Source organism: Bubalus kerabau, chromosome X (genome assembly GCF_029407905.1).
Source record: "Bubalus kerabau isolate K-KA32 ecotype Philippines breed swamp buffalo chromosome X, PCC_UOA_SB_1v2, whole genome shotgun sequence".
In the NCBI taxonomy this organism is placed as follows: Eukaryota; Metazoa; Chordata; class Mammalia; order Artiodactyla; family Bovidae; genus Bubalus; species Bubalus kerabau.
This window is the reverse complement of record NC_073647.1, coordinates 164054154-164072609: the sequence shown is the minus strand read 5'-3', so window position 1 is coordinate 164072609 and position 18456 is coordinate 164054154. Positions and strand designations below refer to the sequence as shown.

Sequence of the window (18456 nt, the reverse complement as noted above, 5' to 3'; positions counted from 1 at the left end):
CATTTGTTGTAATCATTCCAGAACTAATACACACACTCTCTGTAAGCTTGTCTAGATCTTGGCTTTTCATCAACACCATGTCCTCCTCCAGGAGACCTTTTATAGACTTTCCAGGCTTCAGTAGTGGTCAAAGACCAGTATAGAAAACTCCCAGTATTGCAGACCAAGTGCATGATGTCCCGATCATTTAATCTTTCAATACCCTGAGCGTGGGCATCTATTATTGATCTTATCAAGGCAGCAGTGGGCTTCCCCAGGGGGCCAGCGGTCAAAAATCTGCCTTCAACGCAGGAGCCACAGGAGACATGGGTTCGATCCCCGGGTCAGGAAGATCCCTTGCGGGAGGGCATGGCAACCCACTCCAGTACTCTTGCCTGAACAATCCCCATGGACAGAGGAGCCTGGAGGGTTCATGGGGTCACACAGAGTCAGACACGAGTGAAGTGACTTGAGCACACACCCAAGGCAAGCGAGATCTTAATTCCCTGCCCAGGGATGGGCATCCTGGATCAGAACCAGGAATCCTAGCCAACACACCCGCAAGGGCTAGGAGGCTAGAATCTGTTTCTCCCTGGAACTTTGCCCCCAGTGAAAAATGCATTTATCTTGGAGGCAGAAACTGTAAATGCAGGTATAAAAATCTTGTTATTGGAAGTACAGCATGGCAAGTGACAGAGTACATAGAGAAATGCTTTGTTTAGTTACGACAGAAGCAAGACAGAGACGCTTAAGGGGAGACAGAGGGTGTGGGCGTCCCCCCTCCCAGAGAGGAGGAGCCCAGGACCGAGTTAAGGTATTTTTATAAGGCAGTTCTTCCGAGTCTTTGTCTTCCTTCAGGTCGATTACCTGGTTTATTTTCCCACACCTGACCTACCCCGGGACCCTCCCCTGCAGTGGGCACACGCAGCCCTCAGGCAAGATGGATCGGGAAGTGAAGGCTTCTGGGAGGAGCAAGACTCATTATGGTCTGGCCCCATAGCCTGACTTTGGACCCCAGCCCCCCAAAGGAGACGTCCTGAGCATGTGTAGTATTTCGCTTGTCCCCGAAGAGGGGCGAACGGACATCCCTTAACCCTTTAGTCACACGGGGTTTCGTCCCTCTGTGCCCTTGCCTTGACTCTTCCCTTGAGATGTTTACAAGGGACAAACACTGGCGAGTTGCCCAGTTTCTGAGGCCAACTGTACATCCCTCCACTGGAGCCCGGCCTATGTCCGTATCTCGGGAAATGCACACAGGACGCTGGTTTTAAGTTTCCAGCCTGAAGCCCACGTCTTCCCGCCCCATGAAATGCAAACAGGAGGCTAGTCGTAAATGTCTAACCTGGAGACCATCCACCTCTGACATCACTGTTCCCTATACGTGAAGGCAAGGGTTTGCCCAAGTGCAGAGGCGAGGCACAAAGGATGGTCTTTCCCACAAACAGCGCTGAGACCAGTGGACATCCACAGGCAGAAAGATACATGTTGATAAAGACCTCTTGGAACGCTTGTGCTGTGTGTTGATGAGCACTGACTCGTTGGAAAAGACCCTGGTGCTGGGAAAGACTGAAGGCAGGAGGAGAAGGGGCCGACAGAGGATAAGACGGTTGGACGGCATCACCGACTTGATGGACATGAGTTTGAGTAAACTCTGGGAGTTGGTGATGGACAGGGAGGCCTGGCGTGCTGCAGTCCCTGGGGTCGCAAAGAGTCGGACACGACTGAGCGACTGAACAGAATACATATCCCGCTGGAGATACAAACACACACACACACACTGGAGGGGAGGGGCCGGCCAAGCCTCCGCAGCGGTTTGTTTCTGACAGCCCGCCTAACCGGTTGGGCCAGTTGTTACCATGGAAACTCTTAAGAAGTAGACTCTTGGGTCCTCAGGGACACTCCTGAACTTTGACCTGATCACAGTAAATCCCCTTGTCCAGAGTTAAAGACCAGACTTACAGGCGCCCCGGAGACAAAGACCGAGTTTGTTCAATTCAGCCGTGCCGCAGCTCCAGGCCCCAAGTCCTGGGTGACCCCTCCGAGCTTTCCACACTCCTGGGGCTCAAGGCTGTTTCTTTGCACTTGGGGTCTGCAGGGGAAGCCCACTTCTCCTGGGGGGGGTCTTTCCCCACTTTCCTGCCAGGCACCGGTCTGCTGAGAAAACGCTTGTTTCTTCTCAGAACCACTTTTACAACAGATTACCACGTTCATGTGTAACATTTAAAAGCTGCGGGAGTTAAAGACTGATTTTCCAGTAAAGGGTGGTGGCCGCCAAGGTCTGACCCAAAATGAATGTAATTCACGAGGACTGCGTCAGAAAGTTGTAACAGAGGAAAAGAAGAAAAAGACCCAAAGAAGGTGAAAATGCATAAACTTAAAAGAAATACAGTGTTCAACGAAGCCAGGTGGAACCTCTAAATTAGAAGCATTCCCGTTTGAATCGTTGGTTTTATAGGTGGTATGACAGTTCGGAGGTTTTCAACCTCCGATGTATATATATAAGATGTATATCCATCTTATAGCTGGAAGTGTCTCCCCATCACCACCCCCTCCGCAGGTTCTGACACACACCAGTCTGCTCTCTGCATCTAAAACTTTATTGTTTTTATTTCCACACAGATGTGAGATCATAAGATACTTGTCTTTCTCTGCCTGACTTATTCCACTTAGCATAACGCCCTCAGGGTTCACCTGTTGTCTGCCCAGTCTCTCAGTCGTGTCGGACTCTTTGCGACCCGTGGACTGTAGCCCAGCAGGCCCCTCCATCCATGGGATTCTCCAGGTGAGAATCCTGGAGTGGGTTGCCATTGCCCTCCTGCAGCGGGTCTTGCGCACCCAGGGACTGAACTCAGCTCTCCCCCATTGCAGGCAGAGCTGCCAGGGCAGCCCGTTGCTGCAAGTGACAAGATTTCATTTTTATGGCCAAGTAATATTCCATTGTGTGTGTGTGTGTGTGTGTGTGTGTGTGTGTGTATAGGCTTCACAAGTGGCTCCATGGTAAAGAACCTGCCTGCCAATGCAGGAGATGTGGGTTTGATCTCCAGGTCGGGAAGATTCCCCTGGTGGAGGAAATGGCAACCCACTGCAGTATCCTTGTCTGGAGAATCCCATGGACAGAGCAGCCTGGAGGGCTGCAGTCCATGGGGTCGCACAGAGTTGGACATGACTGAGCGAGACACACACACACACGCACACACACACACACACACGCAGGGCTGGCATTGCTGCATCCTAGGGTCGTTCCATTTTTTGGTTTGGCTGGAGGACCGTCCACCCCGTTGCCCACAGCGGCTGCTGCAGTTCTCCATTCCCGACAGCACACAAGTGTCCCGTTCTCGCTGCCTCCTCGCCCACCCCCGTGCTGTAACTTGGGGAGCGGCGAGGTCAGGTCTCCCCGGGGTCTGCGTCCCGGGAGCATGCGCAGAACGGGAAGGGCCCGCAGCAGGGCTGCAGCCATGGCTTCCAGGCCACGTTCTGGAAGGAGAGCTGCTCAGGCACCGGGCGCACCGACCGGCGGTGCTCCCGGACCGCCCGGCCCACGCGGGCCACCACCTCGCGGTACAGGGGCCCGGCGTCGGGCGACAGGGGCCGGGCCTCGGACGGGTCCCCGGACAGGTCGAAGAGCAGGGGAGGGTCGTGGTGGGTCACGCCAGCTCCTGAGCAGGGGCACACGTTGCGACCGTGGCAGGCCCCTGCGCCCTCGGGGTGGAAGTGGGGCGTGGTGTAATGGACCTTCCAGAGCCTTCCGCCTAGGGGCAAATGGAGTCCGTCCCCCGTCAGCGGCGCGGACACCTGCACCTCTCATTGCTCACCTTTCCGTCTTCTGTCATCTGTTCTCTACCTGTATCTCTTCCTCTATATGCAGCTGTGTCCTCTATATGCAGCTGTGTCTGACTGTGACCCCCGTGGACTGCAGCCCGCCAGGCTCCTCTGTCCATGGGATTCTCCAGGCAAGGATACTGGAGTGTGCTACCATGACTTCCTCCAGGGGATCTTCCTGACCCAGGGATTGAACCCAGATCTCCTGCACTGAGGCAGATTCTTTAACAGCTGAGCCACCAGGGACGCCCCCTGTATGTAACTAAACTATTTATTATCTACCTATTCATCTATTATCTATTTCTCTCTCTATTCACCTATCACTTCATCTTTTCCATCTGTTATATATCCATTTACTTACCACCGTTCTATCCATCCATCCATCCACCTATCCATCTATCCACTTATCGATCCATGCATTCATCCACCCATCCACCTATATCCATCCATCATCTATGTATCCATGCATCCATCCCTTATCCATCCCTCTACACATCCATCCATCATCCATCAACCCATCCATCCATCGATCATCCATCCATCCATTCATCATCTATGTATCGATTCATCCATCCATCATCCACCCACCCACCCATCTATCTATCTACCCATTCATCCATCAGTAGGTCTATCCATCCACCCACCCACCATCCATCCACCCATCAATCCATCCATCCATCATCGACATATCCATTCATCTATCCACCCATCTATCCATCTACCCATCCACCCGTTCATCTACTAACCTGTCCATCCACTCATCCATCTACCCATCCATACATCCATCTATCATCCATCCACCCATCAATCTATCCATGCATCCATCATCTATGTATTCATCCATCCACCCATCAACCATCAACCCACCCACCCATCTATCCACCCATTCATCCATCAGTCTATCTATCCATCCATCCATCCACCCATCCATCATCCATCCATCCACCCGTTCATCTACTAATCTGTCCATCCACTCATCCATCTACCCATTCACACATCCATCCATCATCCATCCACTTATCAATCTATCCATGCATCCATCCAGCCATCATCTACATATCCACTCATCTATTCACCCACCCATCCATCAATCTATCCATCCATCATCTATGTATTCATCCATCCACCCATCAACCATCAACCCACCCACCCATCTATCCACCCATTCATCCATCAGGCTATTTATCCATTCATCCATCCATCATCTATCACCCATCCATCATCTATCCATCCACCCACCCATCCATCATCTATCCATCACCCATCCATCATCTATCCATCCACCCATCCATCCATCATCTATCCATCACCCATCCATCATCTATCCATCCACCCACCCATCCATCATCTATCCATCACCCATCCATCATCTATCCATCCACCCATCCATCCATCATCTATCCATCCACCCATCCATCCATCATCTATTCATTGCCTATCCATCACTCATCCATCATCTGGCCATCCACCTGCCATCCATCATCTATCCATCACCCATCCATTATCTATCCATCCACCCACCCATCCATCATCTATCCATCCACCCCCCATCCATCATCTATCCATCCACCCATTCATCCATCAGTCTATCTATCCATCCATCCATCCATTCATCATCCATCCACCCATCCGTCAGCTATCCATCACCCATCCATCATCTATCCATCACCCATCTATCATCTATCCATCACCCATCCATCATCCATCCACCCACCCATCCACCCGGGCACCCACACATCCTCTGGGTTCCATTTCTCTGGAGGACCCTGACTAAGACGCAGCACCCGCTGAGTCGTGGGGAGGCGTGAACTCACTGTCCTTCTCGTGCCAGCGGGCGGCGTGGAGATACTTCCCACAGTAATGAAACAGGAACTCATGTGCCGAGTGTTCAGCATCTCCCCGCAGCAGGGGCAGCAGGCTCCGGCCGTCGATGACCCTGATTCAGGGAAGAGACCACAGGAGGGACTGAGACTGAGGCTGTGCGGGCTGCACTGTGGACCTGGGACCTTCGAAACCCCAAGGCTGCCAGGACCCCAGATAACACACAGTGGATCAGACATGCCCCGTCTCCCCGAGGCTGCCCAGATTGCATGTAGTACATCATAAATAGAAGGCACATAGAGACATCCAGACACAACAACACACACCACGCTGATCGCAGATATTAACACCAAGACTTCTTAAATTCCAGCTGGGCTGCCCGTGCCCCTAGGCTGAAGTCTAGGGCAGCAGAGACCTTTTATTTATATTTTTCATTTTATGTATATATTTTTGAATTCTTATTTTTATTAGAGTATAGTTGATGAACAACGTTATGATACTTTTAGGTATATGGCAAAGTGAATCAGTGATTCGTAAAACATGTATGTATTCTTTTTCAAATTCTTTTCCTATTTAGGTGATTACAGAGCATTGAGCAGAGTTCCCTGTGCAGTAAAGAAAGGCCTTGTTGGTTATCTATAGTAGGTGAGGTTAACATCTACAATCGGAAGACTTTGAGTAAAGCAGATCGCCCTGGGGTTAGGAGGGTGAGCCTGGTCTGATCAGTTGAAGGCTGTCAAGAACAAATCTGAGGTTTGCTGGAGAAGAGAAAACTCTCCCTCAACACAATGATACAGAAATACTCCTGAATTTGTGGCTTGCGGCCTTCCCAACATCAAATTTCAATTTGCCGGTCTCTACCACTGCGCGAGCCAATTCCTTATGATCAATGTCTTATTTTGACCCCGCAGACTATAGCCTGCCAGGCTCCTCTGTCCATGGGATTCTCCAGGCAAGAATACTGGGGTGAGTTGCCATGTCCTCCTCCAGGGGATCGTCACAACCCAGGGATTGCACCTGCGTCTCCTGCATTGCGGGCAGGCACGCCTTAGCATCTGACCCACTACTGCAGCTCTTATTACTTGCACGCACACACACACACACACACACACACACACACACACACACATCTGCACATGTGCTGTTGGCTCTCTCTCTCCAGAGAAACCTGCTGAACTAAAAATACTACTGAACTTAAAAATTAATAAGATGGCTTTTTTTTTTTTTTTTTGGCAGTAAGAACTAGGGGATAAAGTACCTTATATTATTATCCATCATACACAAATATTTATAGGTAACCTTTTTTTCAGGCTTTTTTTTTTGGAGGGGGTGTGACAGGTAGAATCCTCATTCCCCAAGCAGAGATCGAATCCATGGCCTCTGTGAGTGGAAACGTGGATTCCTAACCACTGGAGCTCTAGGGAAGTCCCTTATTGGTTATCCTAAATGAAGTAAAATCCAATCTTGTATCAAAATATTTACTTCTATTTTTTCTGAGGTATGAGAGGGACTTTTGGGGTGTGTATTGAGGTACATAATCATTTTAAAATCTTATTTTCAAGGGACTTCCCTGGTGGTCCAGCAAGGTTAAGACTCTGAACTTTCAGTGTAGGGGGGACACAGGTTCAATCCCTGGTCGGGGAACTAAAAGTCCACATGCTGTGTGGCACAGCCTAAAAATAAATAAAATAAACTTAAAATTTTTTTTTCAATTTTCATAGCTGCACAAACATGTGGGCAAGATTGCATTTCAGAAGATTAATAAGAGATGTCACATGCTGACGACTGGATCTCCAGATTGTGATGCCAAAATGTAAAATCTTGCCAAAAAAAAAAACCCAAAACAAGTCACTGGACCCAACAGTTCGTTTAGCCTTGTTTTCCTGGGTGTGGTCATTTCACATCAGCCTGTCCCCTACATGGGAGACTGTTTTAAACGTTCTCCTATTGTGGAATGTTTTCCCCAAAAACTTGGACGAGGGCAGGGGGCTCTCCCAGGACGCAGGGAGGAGTGTACCTGTCCTGGGGTACCTGGCCGCCTGCCAGCTGGACCAAGGTGGGGAAGACGTCCATCAGGCTGGTGGGCTCGTGGATCACGTGGCCAGCCGGCAGGACCCCGGGCCACCGGAACATCCCTGGGACCCGGATCCCGCCTTCCCAGCCGGCCATGCCTTTGCCACCTGGGAGGGAACGACACCATTGCCTTCTCAGGAGATGCTCCAGCCTGGAGACACACCCGATGGACCTGTGCGTGTCTGTACCAGTGTGTGCGCTCAGTCGCTCAGTGGTGTCCGACTCTTGGCCACCCCATCGCTATAGCCCACGGGCGCTAGTGGTAAAGCACCCACCTACCAATGCAGGGGATGTACGAGACTCAGGTTTGATCCCTGGGTTGGGAAGATACCCTGTAGGAGGGCAAGGCGACCCACTCCAGTATCCTTGCCTAGAGCATCCCATGGACAGAGGAGTCTGCCGGGCTACAGTCTGTGGGGTTGCAAAGAGTCAGACACGACTGACTGGTCACGCACACATGGACTGTAGCCCACAAGCCTCCTCTGGCCGTGGGATTCTCCAGGCGAGAATACTGGAGTGGGCTGCCATTTCCTTCTCCAGAATAATTCAGATGGACCATATCAAATTTTATTTTATTCATTTTATTAAAAAAAATTTTTTTCGCCATGCTGAAAGGCATGTGGGATCTTAGTTCCCTGACCAGGGATCGAACCCAGGGCCCCTGCAATGGAAGTGCAGAGTCTTAAACCAGTGGACCACCAGGAAGTCCCTCATGTCAGATATTTAAAAGTACTGATGTAAAGAGATTTTACCCTGGAACCCCAATGCCCATGGGCCTTACCTCTGTATATTCCATTCCACCCGCCCAGTTGGACGTGTCCATCTCTCGCCTCCAAGTGTCCCCCGTGATCAGAGGTGAAGTACGTGAGAGTCGTGTTTTTCAGACCGTGTTCTTCAACGGCGTTCAGAATCTCCCCTTTAGGAAAGACGAAGGATTTCAGGGTGACGTAAATGAAACAGCATCTGAGAGTTCAACATGATGTCTCCTTTCTGAGGGTTTCCCAGGTGGCTCAGTGGTAAAAGAACCCACCCGCCTGACAACGCAGGCGACGCAGGTTTGATGCCTGGGTCGGGAAGATCCCCTGGAGGAGGGCATGGTAACCCACTCCAGTGTTCTTGCCTGGAGAATCCATCCCATGGACAGAGGAGCTGACGGAATGCAATCCATGGAGTCACAAAGAGCCGGACACGACTGAGCGACTAACACTTAATTTTTAAGCTCTTTATTGAATGTACTACAATACGGTTTCTGTTTTATGTTTGGTTTTTTGGCCACGAGGCACGTGGGATCTCAGCTCCCCGACCAGGGATCGAACCCACACCCCCTGCATTGGAAGGAGAAGTGGTAACCACTGGCCCACCTGCGAAGTCCTGTCATGATAGCGTTCAATCACAGACTTTAGAAGGACGCCTTTGTGCAAAAGTAGACAAAAGAAATCGGAAAGGCAGAAGGAATCTGTGGATGATGTGGGAGAATCTTCCTCTTCGTCTTTGATTCTTTACTGAAGGCTGGCTCCGGGGAGGTCACCCACCTGTCACCCCACCATCAAGGGAAGGCCAGGAACTGATGAAGCCTGGCCGGGGGCTGACTCACCCACAAGCCAGTCCATCTCCTCCACGTTGTCGCCGTACAAGCCATGCCGACTTTTCCCAAGGAACCTTTCTGTGGTTACCAGGGGGATATGGACATGCAGCAGAGACACAAAGAGCAGGAATGGACCATGCTTATTTCTGAAAGAAGAAAAAACATCCTTTGGCTACAAGAGCATCTCTATGATCCAGGACTTCAAAGTAGAGACTGAAGGCTCGTGGGCATCAAGTAGTTAACATCTTGTGTTTGCTGGGGGTTTTAGCATCTGTAAAACAACTGAAGACGTCTGCATCAGATACTATGCTCTACATACTTCAGACAGGAGCTGGAGCAGACGACAGGGGCAGGGGTGTGTCCCAGGAACGCCCCGTAGGGTCGTGTCAGCTACATTTCTGTATCAGCACACAGAGCCCCCTTACTCTTTTAAGTTGCTGAGCAGTATTCTAGATATCCCAAGTAGCTGAGTGGTAAAGAATCCAGCTGCCAATGCAAGAGACCTGGGTTCATATCCCTGGATTGGGAAGATCCCCTGGAGGAGGGCATGGCAACGCACTCCAGTATGCCTGCCTGGAGAATCCCCATGGACGGAGGAGCCTGGCGGGCTACAGTCCATGGGGGTCGCCAAGAGTCGGACTCAACTGAGGAACTGAGCATGCACACAGAGAACACTGATATTAACAAAAACAAAACAGAGCCCAAAACAAGAAAGAAGAGACTGGAGTTTTGGAAACCAATCCATGTGTAACTGTTGAAGTCTTCAAACCCACCTGCTCATTTCAACCCACTCCAGTCTTCTTGCCTGGAGAATCCCATGGACAGAGGAGCCAGGTGGGCTACAGTCCACGGGGTCACAAAGAGTCAAACATGACTGAGCAACTAAGACACACACGCACACGTCTGCTCGTAGAGCTGGCAGATTCCCACGGGTGGTAAACAGACTCAGATGCACCCAGAACTCACCTCCGATTTCCAAGGGGACGGCGCCATTACCTTGCAATAAAGGAAACAGCTTCCTTGAGCATGAGGCTCGCAGCTCTTTCCAAAACCATGGGCTGCTCAGTGACTTCGTGGTTTCTCATCAGGAGGCAGTTCCAGCGGCGGACGAAGCCAAAGCTGGCATACCAGGACGTGAAAAACAGCAGGACCAGGGCAGCCACACCCAAGACCAGTTTCCAGGAAACAGAGATCAGCCTGCAGGCTTTGCCGGCCACGATGGTCAACACGCCCAGGGCCATGATCTGGGTGTAAAGCCACAGCCTGGCCCTCAAGCCCGCGTCCAGCGACGGGGGCCTGTCTGGGTGGCAGTCACTGACCAGCGTGAAGGGCATGCCGTAGAAATAGTCAAAGCCGTGGCGCAGGGGGTGATGGCAGTGGTCGTTGCGTGAGGCACAGTTGACACCCTGATGCCATTTTCCTGAAGACAGAAGCAAGAGCTTTAAAAAAAAAAAAGAAACATAAAAAACAGCATACGTCTAAGGGGTTCTGCCTGAAATTACTTTCTGAGGGTAGTTTGGAGGTTCATCACCGACTCAGTGGTCATGAGTTTGAGCAAACTCCCGGAGACGGTGAAGGACAGGGAAGCCTGGCGTGCTGCAGTCCATGGGGTCGCAGAGAGTCAGACACGACTGAGCGACTGAACAACAACACCCAAAAAGCAGTAGGGGCTTCCGAGGTGTCTCAGTGATAAAGAATCTGCCTGCCACTGCAGGAGAGACAAGAGATGAGGGTTCAAACCTTGGGTTTGGGAAATCTCCTGGAATAGGAAAAGGCAACTCACTCCAGTGTTCTTTCCTGGAGAATGCCATGGACAGAGGAGCCTGGCAGGCTACCGTTGCCCAAAATTCCACGTGGAGAAGTGACACTTATCCCCTTGTTCCCTTGGTGTCCCCACGACTCACAAGCTATCTTCAGAACCTATAAGACTCTGTCCTGGATCCCAGCCCAGGAATCTGCCCTTTTACATTTAAGGAAACAAAAACAGCGGGCGGCAGTGAGGGTGGTGGAGAATAAAACCACACAGAAGGATCCCGCCTCCAGAGCTTCCCACCATCTCATGGGTTAACACTGAGTTTTGAGATGAGGTGTGGCCATTTAAACCAATATAATGTCTAGAAGATTCTGACCAGTGCCGTGACGAAAAGATGGATTCCGCCAGCAAAGAGGCTAATGGAGAAAGACTGTAAAGTTACCAGGACTCCCTGAGAAAACCATAATTGTAAAAGACTCACGTACTCCAATGTTGACTGCAGCACGATTTACAAGAGCCAAGACATAGAAACAACCTAACTGTCCACTGAGAGATGAATGGACACAGATATGGTACAAGAGGGAGCATCCTTTATGGCTGACTGACTTCACTGTAAAGCAGAGACCAAGACCACATTGTAAAACAACTAACCTCAAAAAAAAAAAAAGAAGTCTAGAAAATAAAGAAAAGAAGGATGAATATTATTAAAAGAAAATTACTGGGTTAAAAAAAAAAAAAAAGATTTCCATTCCAACATGGTGAACCATTCAAGAGACATGAGAGGAACCAGGAACTAAATCTGGGTTCTGACATTTCAACATTTTCTAGGAACATGCTGCTGCTAAGTCGCTTCAGTCGTGTCCCACTCTGTGCGATCCCACAGACGGCAGCCCACCAGGCTCCCCCGTCCCTGGGATTCTCCAGGCAAGAACACTGCAGTGGGTTGCCATTTCCTTCTCCAATGCAGGAAAGTGAATAGTGAAAGTGAAGCCGCTCCATCGTGTCCGACTCTCAGCGACCCCATGGACTGCAGCCTTCCATGCTCCTCCGTCCATGCGATTTTCCAGGCAAGAGTACTGGAGTGGGATGCCATTGCCTTCTAGGAACATTGGGTCTTGCAATCCTTGACCTCCACCGTCACGCAAAAAAAGCAGAAAAATACAGGCGTCAGCACATACCGATGAGGCCCGTGGTGTACCCTTGCCCCTGAAGGATCCTCGCAAACGTGGTTTCATTCTGCGGGAGTCCCCCCGAACCCGCGTTCCACTGCAGGGCCCGGTAGCGACCCGTGGCGTCCATGCCTGCGGAGTGGAGCAGAGCCGAGAGGAAATGTTGATTTCCGGTAAGCAGCCGGAAGTACCGTACTTCCGGGAAGTACCCTACTTCCGTTAACTACCGTACTTCCGGGAAGTACCCTACTTCCGTTAACTACCGTACTTCCGGGAAGTACCCTACTTCCGTTAACTACCGTACTTCCGGGAAGTACCCTACTTCCGTTAACTACCGTACTTCCGGGAAGTACCCTACTTCCGTTAACTACCGTACTTCCGGTAAGTACGCCGAGGGTCTCCGCTGGGGACTGAGGTTCTCCACCACGGATGACCCTGTGAAGAACCATCTGAAACTGCAACCTGACCTCGAGACTGACTCAAAGATTCTGCACAAAGAACATGGAATACAGTCAGTTACCTTGAAGACTTTCAGCTCTCTGAATTCTCAGTAATTACAGAGCTTTCTTGGTGGCTCAGATGGTAAAGAAACTGCCTGCAATGGAGGAGACGGGGGTTCGATCCCTGGGTTGGGAAGATCCCCAGGAGAAGGAAATGGCAACCAACTCCAGTATTCCTGGCTGGAGAATCCCATGGACAGAGGAGCCTGGCAGGCCACAGCCCATGGGGTCTCAAAGACTCTGGAGATGACTGAGCAACTTTGCAGCACCAAAGCACAATATTTACATAATTCCAGGAAACCGAATTTGCAGATGGTATTTTAACCATCTATCGACCATTGGCACCTGATTTTTTTTCTTTTCTTTGGCTATTTTCAGGATCTTAGTTCCCAGACCAGGGATCGAACCCATGCCCCCTGCACTGGAAGCTCAGAGTCTCAATCACTGGACCACCAGGGAAGTCCCACTACCTGATTTTTTTTTTTTTTTTAATATATATTTATTTATTTGTCTGTGCAGGATCTGACTAGTGTCAAGTAGGATCTAGTTCCTTGACCGGGGATTGAACCCATGCTCCCTGCATTGGAAGAAGAGTCCCAACCACTGGGCTGCCAGGGAAGTCCCATCACCTGATTTTTTTTTTTTTTTTTAAGATATATATATATATCTTTGGCTGTGCAGGGTCTTAGTTATGGCATGTGGAATCTGGTTCCCTGACCAAGGATTGAACCTATGGCCCGTGCAGTGGAAGAGCATGGAGTCTCAACCACTGGACCACCAGGGAAGTCCTACCACCTAATTCTTTTTGTTTGTATTTTGTGTTAGCCTTTTTTTTTTTTTTTTGGTATCAAAGTCCCCTTGTCTTTTTATACAGCAGTTCATGGGGTTCTCACTGGGAAATATACTGAAGTGGTTTGCCTCCTCACCGATGCAACAGACATGAACTTGGGCTAACTCCGGGAGATGGCCAGCACCCCATTTTTAAGGACAGTCAACGGGCGGACAAGGCCAGCCCTTTCCCCAGCCGCCCCCACAACACCCACCTGATCTGAAGGCGTGTCTCCCCGTGAGGAAGGCAGCCCTGCTTGGGGTGCACAGGGGGGCGGCCGCCAGGTGCTGGGTGAGCCTCACGCCTTCCTCCGCAAGTCGGTCGATGTTTGGTGTCCTGGGCAAAGCACACAAAGGTCACCGTTAGGATGGGTCGAGCAAGCTGAGTCGGGTCCCCGTGCTGAAAGGTATATGGATGAGTTCTCTATTTGAGGAACTTCCTTTGCTTTACATGTGATTGCATTTTGCCCCCTGTAGGACCTCCCTGGTGGCTCAGATGGTAAAGCAACCTGCCTGCAGTTTGGTATAACCGGGTTCAATCCTGCATAGGGAAGATCCCCTGGGGGAGGAAATGGCAACCCACTCCAGTATTCTTGCCTGGGAAATCCCATGGACAGAGGAGCCTGGAGGGCTACAGTCCATGAGGTCACAGTTGGACACAACTGAACAACTAACACACACAGACATCTGCAGAGGCAGTTCCTACACCTTCTGTTCAGAGGTGGCGGCTGATGGTATCATTCACTCGCACTCCAAAAAAGGTTTCCGTGCATGCTCAGTTGTGTCTGATGCTTGGAGACCCCATGGACTGCAGCAGCCTCTCCTGGAGCTTGCTCAAAGTCATGTCCATCGAGTCAGTGATGCCATCCAACCATCTCATCCTCTGTCACCCCCTTCTCCTCCTGCCCATAGTCTTTCTCAGCATCAGGGTCTCTTCCAGTGAGTTGGCAATTTGCATCAGGTGGCCAAAGTACTGGAGCTTTAGAATCACTTGCCTGATCTTAGGAATTCTTCTCACCTTACTAGTCTCAGATTTCCCTCTAACTCTCCTTCTTTCCCCCCGAAGTCCCTTGTGCTCTCTTCTTCCCCTCAGAAAGGTTGATAACTCACTTTTGCTCCAAAAATAACTTTTGCTATGGAAATTTGATGCCTTAAGGAATTTCCTAATTTGTGCGGGCAGATTTGAAGTCTGCTTCATTCATCCAAACACGCACACACGCCCGAGAACTGCCTCCCCGCTCCCCCTATCCCCAGCTGGTACCTTAGTGTGTTGTTTCCATAGCAACCGAGATCCCCAATGCCCAGATCGTCCGCCATTATCAGCAGAATATTTGGTTTAGACGTATTTGCTGATTTTAATTCGCAAGTCTTCAGAAGCAAACCCATGATGAGCAACAGATTTAAAGAGTCCCTAAAGAGAGAGAAGAAAGAAAAAAGCCAAAAACGAAATAAACGTCTCCTTTGGAATGAAAAAGTCAGCCTTTCAAACCAGGTTTCGGAGAAGGTGCGGGCCTTTCCATTCCACTGCACGTGTGCTCCGTCCATAGGTCCAGTCCACCTCTCGGCAATCCCACTGACAGGAGCCCACCAGGCTCCTCTGTCCATAGGATTCTCCAGGCAAGAGTAACTAGAATGCATTGTCATTTCCTTCTGCAGGGGATCTCCCCCACCCAGAAACTGAACCGGTGTTTGCTACACTGGCAGAGGAATTCTTTACCACTGAGCCTCCTGGGAAGCTCTTCCTTTATATGAGGATTTAACAAAGAAAGGCCTGCAGCCCTTGTATATTTTTATCCCAAAGTCTTGACCAATCCGTTCCACGCCCCGCACAAAACTTGAACGCACTAGTTTTTGCTTTTGAAGGTCATGATGCACCTAAATTCAGTTTCCTTCACTGAATTCACCCAGGTCCCCCACCTTGCACTACTTTGTAATTAATTCTCGCTGCACCCCGGGCAGGCCTTTCCCTGGGCCTCGGAGCTGCCTTCTGCCCAGGGTCGGGAGGCCCAGGGTGAGGGGAACGCAAGGTGAGGGGGGCCCAGGCTCCGCTAGGAGGGAAACGGGGCCAGGTCGGATCAGAAGGGGACTTACGTTTTTAAAGGATCAATAAGGGAATTAAACGGAGAAGGCAATGGCACCCCACTCCAGTACTCTTGCCTGGAAAATCCCATGGATGGAGGAGGCTGGTGGGCTGCAGTCCATGGGGTCGCTAAGAGTCGGACACGACTCAGCGACTTCACTTTCACTTTTCACTTTCATGCATTGGAGAAGGAAATGGCAACCCACTCCAGTGTTCTCGCCTGGAGAATCCCAGGGACGGGGGAGCCTGGTGGGCTGCCGTCTATGGGGTCTCACAGAGTCGGACACGACTGAAGCGACTTAGCAGCAGCAGGGGATTAAAAGTACCCTAGACAGCACAGCTGTTTTGATCAAATGATCACTGCTCGGATTTGAAAAGCGCGCGGTCAGCGAGCGTTGGGGGCGTACCCCGCGTGCGCGCGCGCCACCGAGGTTTGGGAGGTCCTGGGTGGTGGACCTACGCAGGCTCTCCCCGCCCCCCAAAACCCAGAGGCACTCGGGGGCTAGACGCTCCAGCGGATCCCCGAGTCCCCAACAGGGCCCCCGGTGCCATCCACGTTTTCCGATCGCGTCCCGGTGGACGTTTCCCGATCGCGTCCGGATGCGCCAAGCAGTCCGGAGACCGGGGGCTGCGTCTCCGCGGTGCTCGGGGTTGGGGACCTCCTGGGGGATAAAAGTCCCCTAGACAGCACAGCTGTTTTGATCAATCACTGCTCCGATTTGCAAGGCGCGCCGCCAGCGAGTGCCGGGCGCCGCCCCGGCGTGCGGGCGTGTGCACTGCCTAAGGAAGATTTGGGCGGTCCTGGGGGTGGACCTACCGAGGCTCTCCCCGCCTCCCAAGCCCTGCGGCCCTAGGGGCTAGAAGCTCCAGCGGAACCCAGAGTCCCCAGCAGGGCCCCTCGGTGCCAACAGCGTCCCCCTGTTGGGCCCCGATGCGCCAAGCAGTCCGGAAACTGGAGGCGGCGTTTCTGCCTCGCTTGGGTTTCGGGACCTGTAGCCCGTGGCCTGAGAGCTGGGGCGTGGGGTTACCCTTGGAGGAATTTGTTGTGGTGAAAAGGAAAACAGAGGAATGAGTTTTTCTTTCCCTTTCCTGAGAATAAAGAAGAGAAAGTGAACAGTGAGCAGGCCTGATCATTCCTAGTTTTTTTGTTTTTTGTTTTTCCACTTTAACTGCTCGGAACTCTGCGTGTCTGTAACTAAAGTTTGCTTTTTCTGCCCCCTTACTCTGCAGGAGCCACAATTCACTTTTTTTTCCCCCCTTGGACTCTATGCTAAATGTACCCCCTACCTAGTGTTCACGCTTGCAACACCCTTCCCCTTGAAGTTACGTATCAGAAAGAAGCCCCCAGAGCTACCAAACAGCCAGGCTCGGTTTTGGGTTACTGACGACAGTGTTAGGCTGTCTTTGAAACAATGCAAGAGGAAGAAATCAAGATCCTATCACCTCTTTTGGGGGCTTGTCTGGTGGCTCAGAAGGTAAAGAATCTGCCTGCCCTTTGGAGAGCTGGGTTCGATCCCTGAGTCGGGAAGATCCCCTGGAGAAGGAAATGACAACCCAGTCCAGTTTTCTTGAGTGGAGAATCCCATGGACAGAGGAGCCTGGCGGGCTACTGTCTCGCCAAGAGTCCAGAAGGTAGGGCAGACCGATTGCATCCTAGTGGGTTTCAGGCACACGGCCACGCTTGTGGGGTGTGTGGGGAGGTGGCCAGTGTGCAGAACGGGGGTGTGTCTTAGTTTGGGGATGGAGGGCGCGCGGCGAGAGAGGGCTGGAAGAAGGCTCCGGGGCGTGGGCTTTTCCAAGAGGGAGCCTGGGAGGGTCGCGCCCTAGTGAGTGGCTGGTGTGGCCGCGGAGGCGCTAGGGGACCGGGACCTCTGGGGCGGGACGGGAAGTCTTTGGAGAGCGGGGGAGGGGCAGCACCACCTCTACCGGGGCGTGGCCTGCCTGCCTCCCCTTCCTCCCCGCCGCCTACCCCCACTCCCGGTCCCTTTCCTTCCGCTCCCTCTCGTCCCCCGCTGTCCCCCGACGCCCCCAACCCAGCTCTCTCGTCCCGCCGGCGTCCAGGAAGGCGAACAGGACTCCAGCTGCGTTTTGGAGACTCCGAGGCTCAAGCGCAGGCCGGCCTTTGGCTGGGTGGGTGGGTGGGGGAGTCCACGCTCACCCTAGACGCCCCTCCCCACTCTATTCCCCTGCTTCCACGCCCCCAGCCCCAGGATCGGGGAACGACCGGGGCCCAGGGTCCCGCGCACCTGACGGCGTGCGCCGCGCGTCTCCTCTGCGCTGTGGGCGCCATGGCGGAGCGCGGCCCGGAGCGCGGGACCTTGCCCCGTGCGCGGGACCTTGCCCCGTGCGCTCTGTGTTCCGCCCACCGAGCGGCGAGACCTGGGGGGTGGGTTCCCCCTCCCGCTCGAATCCTCTTAAAGTCCTAGGGCCTCAGGGGGAAGGGAGCTTCTAAACAGGCTTTCCTGGGTCGCTTTCTTGGCGGCGGGCACGCCCATGAGACAGGGGCCAAAGTGGGGGTGCAGCAGAACGGCCAGGCTTCCCTGCCCTTCACCAGCTCCCGGAGTTTGCTCAAACTCATATCCATCCAGCCCTCTCATCCTCTTGTCACTCCCATCTCCTCCCGCCTTCAATCTTTCCCAGCATCAGGGTGTTTCCCAATGAGTCAGCTCTTCGCATCATGTGGCCAGAGTATTGGAGCTTCAGCTTCAGCATCACACCTTCCAATGGATATTCAGGGTTGATTTCCTTTAGGATGGACTGGTTGGATCTCCTTGCTGTCCAATGGACTCTCGAGAGTCTTCTGTTATTGGACTAGAGTTGATGTACAATCTTGTGTAGGTTTTCACGGG

The 18456-nt window shown here is 52.0% G+C and overlaps 2 protein-coding genes across 2 annotated transcripts in view; one reads left to right on the top strand and one right to left on the bottom strand.

Annotated features, from left to right (window-relative positions):
• Positions 1-4041, top strand: part of GYG2 (glycogenin 2) — a 31391-nt gene extending 27350 nt beyond the window's left edge. Inside the window, exon 9 of the mRNA XM_055563206.1 lies at positions 3845-4041. Within this exon, the coding sequence (XP_055419181.1) occupies positions 3845-4012 (168 nt within the window). The 3' untranslated portion in view covers positions 4013-4041. The remainder of the gene's footprint in view (positions 1-3844) is intronic.
• Positions 2564-18005, bottom strand: LOC129638632 (arylsulfatase D-like). The gene is made up of 10 exons (XM_055563201.1): positions 17854-18005; positions 14789-14938; positions 13743-13864; positions 12209-12331; positions 10274-10697; positions 9287-9423; positions 8474-8608; positions 7637-7799; positions 5613-5734; positions 2564-3728 (listed from the first exon to the last, which is right to left on the bottom strand). Exons 1-10 carry the CDS (start codon positions 17895-17897, stop codon positions 3364-3366), a joined length of 1785 nt encoding a protein of 594 aa, XP_055419176.1. The 5' UTR covers positions 17898-18005; the 3' UTR covers positions 2564-3363.
• Positions 18006-18456: the final 451 nt, after the last annotated feature.

Excerpts from the sequence above, each read along its gene's own strand:
- LOC129638632 (XM_055563201.1), bottom strand. The coding sequence starts at position 17,897 with ATGGCGCCCACAGCGCAGAGGAGACGCGCGGCGCACGCCGTCAG. Across the intron at positions 13,865-14,788 it reads TATGGAAACAACACACTAAG|GACACCAAACATCGACCGAC; the intron begins GTACCAGCTGGG and ends TGCTTTGCCCAG. Across the intron at positions 9,424-10,273 it reads GCTGTTTCCTTTATTGCAAG|AAATAAGCATGGTCCATTCC; the intron begins GTAATGGCGCCG and ends TTCTTCTTTCAG.